At 42.8% G+C, this 6,172-nt stretch overlaps 1 protein-coding gene across 1 annotated transcript; it reads right to left on the bottom strand.

Annotated features, from left to right (window-relative positions):
- Positions 1–2,399: 2,399 nt before the first annotated feature.
- On the bottom strand, positions 2,400–4,989 carry LOC128577448 (protein SPT2 homolog). Its single transcript, XM_053579679.1, has one exon. The coding sequence runs from the start codon at positions 4,938–4,940 to the stop codon at positions 2,862–2,864; it is 2,079 nt and encodes a 692-aa protein (XP_053435654.1). The 5' UTR covers positions 4,941–4,989; the 3' UTR covers positions 2,400–2,861.
- Between the last annotated feature and the right edge of the window lie 1,183 nt (positions 4,990–6,172).

Raw genomic sequence — 6,172 nt, 5'->3', positions numbered from 1 at the left:
TACATCTGTACCAGCATCTATTTTTTTTTTCAAAATAAGTTTTTAAGTTTCCAAAGATGGGCATTTTCTTTTTTTGTTGTTATTTATTTCCGATTTAATTGCACTGTGGTCAGGAAACATGAACTGGATAAGACTGAGTTTCTGAAAATTTTTAACTTTTTCTTTTTTTTAAACTTAGTATTTGTTTAAGTTTTGTAAATATTCCATGTGCTGAAGCACCACTAGATGACACATTGCTTTTGTGTGAACTAAGAAAATGGGCCTTATCTTCTAGATTTAGCACTGCACTTGAGTATGTGGTTTGGCAAGTGGAGCATGGTATGAATATTGGCCGCCACTTTAGCTAGATGCCTTCGATTAGTGAATACCAATAGCTCTGTTCATGTGTTCTTGTAAAGGATATTTATTTTTCAGTTGCTAGGTACAGTGTTCTATGTATAGCTACCAGATCAGGCTTATTCATGTGCTGTTCAAATTTTGTATACCATCACTGATTATTTTGTCTCTGCCTTTCAATTTCTGAGAGATGAGTTAAAGATTACATTGTTGTGAATTTGTCCATTTTCCCTTGTAGTTCTATTAATTTTAGCTTCGCTTACTTTTTCTTTTGCTTTAACAAAAAAAAAAATTTGCTGAGGTGGAGCAAGATGGTGGACCAGAAGGATCGTTCAGCTGAGCTATCCTAAGAATGACTGGGGAAAAAGAGAGAACCCCGCCATACCTGGCGTGAGACCTTACCCAGAGTCATAGCTCAGGGAGTACAGTGAGGAGGTGGTGGTGGTGAGGTAGATACAGCATATGATCCAGAGCGGTGGAAATCTGATGAATTAGGCAAGTGATTGGAACTGACTGAGATCATTTGGCCTCCCACAGAGGTCTGGGACAGGAGAAAGCCTTTCTAGAGTTTTTTTTTTTTTTTTTTTTAGAAAAAAGCTCTTGGGCTTAGGTGATTTTCTTGCCTCAGCCTCCCGAGTAGCTGGGACTACAGGCATCTGCCACAATGCCCGGCTACTTTTTGTTGCAGTTTGGCTGAGGCTAGGTTTGAATCTGCCACCCTGGGTATATGAGGCCAGCACCCTACTCACTGAGCCATAGGCACTGCCCCGGAGTTTTCAGTTGTTGGGTGTAGCTGCACTTTGAGTGGAAAGCTTGGTACAGTGGGTAGATTCGAATAGTATACAGCAACTGTATTTGAATGCCAGTTAGAGGAGATTTGCCATAGGTTGGTGGCTGGTGAGGCAGCCATATTGAGAAGGTCTCAGTGGCCAGGGGGTTACCATTGTGAGAGGATCTTGAGAAGGTCTTAACCGGGGCCTAAAGCACAGCTGTCTTAATTCTGCCTGCTGGGATCAGAACTGCACTCTTAGGACAGGCTGAAGGACTCCTGCACCCCACAGGAACTGGAGTCAGTGGGTACTGTGAGACCTGCCCCTGAAGGATTCTTATGAGCTTTAAGATTCCAACTTGGCAGGGTATGAATGCTGAGGAAACAATCAGGCAATTGCCAAGGGCAACTAAGTTTGGAATAAGGTCCATAGAGGTTGCTGGCTATGCTCTCTGTCTGCTGAAAAAAACACAGTGCTATCTGGTGTCCCAGTGACACATGGCAACATATTATCATCAAGAGCAAGGACTTCTGTTTGAAACAAAGTAGGCAGTGAGAAGTGAAAAGGAGACCAAGGAGGTGAACAAGAAGCAAGTACACCTGAGGAGGAACCAACAGAAAAATTCAGGCAACATAAAAAAAAACAAAACAGAGGAACTCCCCCAAGGACATGAGGCAGCTATTGCAGAAGACTCCATCTATAAAGAATTAATGGACTAGTCAGAAAGGGAATTTAAAATATAGATGATAAGGACAATAAAAAGAAAGGATGAGAAAATGGAAAGACAGAACCAAAAGTCAGATGAGAGACATGTAGAATACAAAAATGATATGGTGGAGCTTAAGGAAATGAAGGAGACAAACAGGGAATGTAAGTGTGCAGTAGAAAATATCAAAAATAGGTTAGAACATGGAGAAGAAAGAACCTCAGAGCTAGAGGATAAAGTTTTTAAGTTAACCCAGGTAGTTAAAGAGGCAGAAAAGAAGAGAGAAAAAGCAGAACAGTGGCTTAGAGAACTACAAGACTCCATGAAGTGTTCAAACATATAAATAATAGGGATTTCTGAAGGGAAAGAAGATTGTCCCAAAGGAATGGAAGCCCTACTGGAGACTATCATAAACGAAAACTTCCCAAGTTTTTTTTTTTTTTTTTTTTTTTTTTTAATATAGAATATACTTTATTCTACTTTGCACTTCAAAGTCGCAGGGATGGCATCCATATGATAATTATAAATCCTACTCTACATTTTCTATCTAGAGTAATCCTACTCTAAGTTCTCAACCCAAACTTAGATCGGGACAAGTCACTTTGCCGGCAACATTCATGGGAGGGCCAGGTTCCTCATAAAAAGTTTGGGAGCCAGGCAGTATGCCCTACTCACATATTAGAATTATATTAGTCAAGGGACGATCTTTTTTCTCCTTTCAAAGAGTAAATGAACAACAAAAGATTGGTTGACTGGTGAGCAGTCCCATATTAGAGTGCATAGCTCATTAGGATCAAGGTTGGCATCTGTGAATAATCAACTTCATAAGAGCACGGTGGGCCTTGTATCATCTGCATTACAGATTTCACCCTGGAAAATATTTGAAAATACTTCATGCTCAAATGACAGCCTGCAAATAATAGTCTGCATGCCTTCTCCTTGAGTACCCAAGTATAAATCTACAATGGTAAGGGGGCATCTTCAAGCCTGAAGGAAGGAAATTCTTGCAGCAAAAGGTCTCTGGAATTTCACAAAAACAAAAGCAGCAGCTAAAACCTCTTGAGTTTCTTGGCCTTTCGACGTTGCATTTCTTCTTCTTCACGTCTCATTTCCTCTAAGTCCTCTTGCATACCTAGTCGTAAACTCTTTGCTTCTTCCTTCTGCTGCTCTTTCCAACTACTCTCCATGTAACGTAAGGCATAGTCACTTTCATCTTTGTATTTTTTTCGGTCATAGCCAAAGATTTCTCGAATGTGCTTGGATATTTCTTCCTGAGATTCTCCTTCATCTTCGATAAAATCTTCCATGTCAGAGTCGTATTCATCATCATCTTCCTCTTCATATTCTCGATGCCTTTTGTAACCGGTGGGGAAGGAAAGCCTTTGAGGACCTTGGACAGTTCTGTAGCCAGATAGGGGAGGCTTCATTCCATTCATCTGTCCATTGCTAGACCTGCTAATGATATTCTTGGAAGAAATTGTTTCTGAGACAACAGTGCACTTGGGCTTTATGAGGGGACCTGAGTTACCAGCTGTTCGTCCAGGTCCCAAGCTGCTCACTGGTCTTCCAGGGCCTGAACTATCAATAGTCCGTCCAGCTGGAACTGAGCCACTTACAGATCGCCCAGGGCCATTGACTGACCGCCCAAGAGGGCCTGAGCCACTCACTGGTCTTTGAAGGTCATGTGGACTGCTCACAGGCCGCCCAGGGCCTCCAGAGCTGCACACAGATCTCACAGAACTACCTGAACCACCGACGGGTCGCCCAGGGCTACTTAAGCTGCTTGTAGACCGCCTCAGGCCACCTGAGCTGCTTGTAGGTCGCCCAGGGCCACTAGCAGCACTGACTGTCCGACCAGAGGGATTTGAGTCACTGAATGGCTTTTTGGTCCCGCTGAGGGATCGCTCAGGTCCTAAGCTGGAGCTGCCATTCTGCCGCCTGGGCATAGGGCCAGAACTAACAGTGGGATGAGCAGTTGCTGGGCTGAGCCGACCAGAGGCTGAGTTAGAGCTGCTGCCTGGCTGCCTGACACCTGGACTCTTAATCTTATTGTGTGGAGTGATTACGGGCCTGGAATGGCTAGGATGGGAAAGAGATTTTTTGGCTTTGTGTTCAGTAACAGATTTCTGCATCCCACTAGCAGAAGTCTTTGGGACACTTGATGAATAGGTGCTAGAATGGGCCTTTCCAGCCCCATTGAAAACAGGTCTGTTATGGCCCTCGTGAAGTGAGGGTTGGGAGCTATTGCCAGATCCTGCCTTGGTCCTCTCTCCTGGCATGTATTTGGATGAAGACAAAGCTAAGTGTTTCTCATTGCCAATGCTGAGTCTGGATTTCTTCTCAGCATGAGGAAGGGGCATTCCCTTGGAAGAAGGATGCTTGTCTCCAGAAACTTTGCTAAGTTTGGTGCCCATGCTTTCTTTCTGAGAGGGTGCCTTTTTAGACACAGTTGGAGGTAGTTTTGTGTCTGTCTCAACCTTTTTTTTCCTATGCTTTCGTTCAAGGAATTCTCTCTCCCTAAGTTCTTCTGCAGTCATAGGCCGCTCTTCTGCTTTCTTCACTACCTTGATCTCCACTGGTTCAAACTGCTTTTTCTCAGCCAGCCTCAGTAGATCAGTGAAGTTCATGGGTGGTGGGGCACTTTTAAGGGGGGGAACCTTTGGTTTGCTTTCAACTTTGGGAGGTTCTTGCTCTTCCTCATATTCCTGTTCTGATTCTCCTTGATTGTTTTCATAGAATTCGTCCTCTTCTTCCATTTCATACTCTGGGTCTATTCCCTGGCTGGTGGGCCTTTCCATTGCCTGCCTCTTCTTTGACTTTTCCTCAATAGGAATCCCATCATAACCATGGAAATTATCCTTTGTCCTTTTGGCCATAGCTCTTGCTTTCTTGTCATGTTTGAGCTCAATTCGCTTTTTCACTAATTCTTCTTTTCTCCTTTTTTCCTCTAAGGCTTTTTTTCTGAGTTCTTCTTCTTTCCTTTTAAGAAAAGCTTGTACTGCTGCTGATTGGACACCTTTAACTTTTGGGTCTTTTTTTGGAGGCCCCACTGCCAAACTATACCTTTTCGGCACATTGTTGACACCTTGTCCTTTAGAAGCTATCAGAAGAATTTCCCTGAAGTCCATGTTTGGCCGAGGCGGAGGAGACGGTGCCAGGCACTCAGGAAGGCGTGAGAGCCCAAGTTTTACTAAAGATCCAGACAGACTCTTTTTAGATGGATATCAAAACCTGGGTCATCTCAACTCAAACAGAGCCTCTCTAAGACACACTGTGATGAACCTGTCCAAAATCAAGATGAAAGAAAAAATTCTGCAAGCAGCCAAGAGTAAGCACCAACTGACCTATAGGGGCAGAGAGTCATTAGGATGATAGCAGACTTTTGAACTGAAACCTTCCAAACCAGAAGAGCACAGTCATCCAACTTCAACATTCTTTTTTTTTTTTTTTGGCTGGGGCTCGGTTTGAACCTGCCACCTCTGGCATATGGTGCCGGTGCCCCACACCTTTGAGCCACAAGCACTGCCCCCCAACTTCAACATTCTTAAACAAAACAATTTTCAACCCAGAATTCTGTATCCCGCTAAACTAAGCTTCAAGATTGATGGAGAAATCAAATCTTTTGCAGATATGCAAGCACTGAGGAAGTTTGCCACAGCAAGGTCAGCTCTACAGGAAATATTTAGACCTATTCTTAATATTGACCACCACAATAGACCACAGGCTAAGTAAACACCCAGAAGCTAAAGGTCAAAACATAGCTTCCATAGTGGTGCAAAGGATAAAACTACGCAATGGACTTTCACAAAAGAAGATGATTAGAACTCCGCCACACTTACCAAGTCTCTCAATAAATGTCAAGGGACTGAATTCATCACTGAAGAGGCATAGGCTGGCTGATTTCCAAATGCTATCTCCAGGAGACACACCCAACCTTGAAGGACAAATCAAAACTCAGGGTTAAGGGATGGAAAACAGTATTTTAAGCAAATGGATATCAAAAGAAAGGAGGGGCTGCAATCTTATTTTCAGATACAAGTGGATATAAAGCAACTAAAGTTAAGAAAGGTAGATGGACACTTTATATTGGTCAAAGGGACAATACAACATGAGGACATTTCAATGTTAAATATTTATGCACCCAACTTATATGCTCCCAGATTTATGAAACAGACTTTGATGGGTCTGAGCAATATGCTATACCATAACACCATAATAGTTAGGGACTTTAACACTCCTCTGACAGACCTGGACAGAAACTGAACAAAGATATAAGGACTTAAATTTGACCCTGAACAAATGTGATTAATAGACATATACAGAACACACCATCCCAAAGCTAAGGAATATACATTTTTCT

This window comes from Nycticebus coucang, chromosome X (genome assembly GCF_027406575.1).
Source record: "Nycticebus coucang isolate mNycCou1 chromosome X, mNycCou1.pri, whole genome shotgun sequence".
NCBI classification, from domain to species: Eukaryota; Metazoa; Chordata; class Mammalia; order Primates; family Lorisidae; genus Nycticebus; species Nycticebus coucang.
The sequence above is the reverse complement of the archived record's forward strand: the minus strand, read 5'-3'. Positions and strand labels throughout refer to the sequence as shown.

Coding starts and splice junctions, on each gene's coding strand:
- LOC128577448 (XM_053579679.1), bottom strand. CDS start 4,940: ATGGACTTCAGGGAAATTCTTCTGATAGCTTCTAAAGGACAAGGTGTC.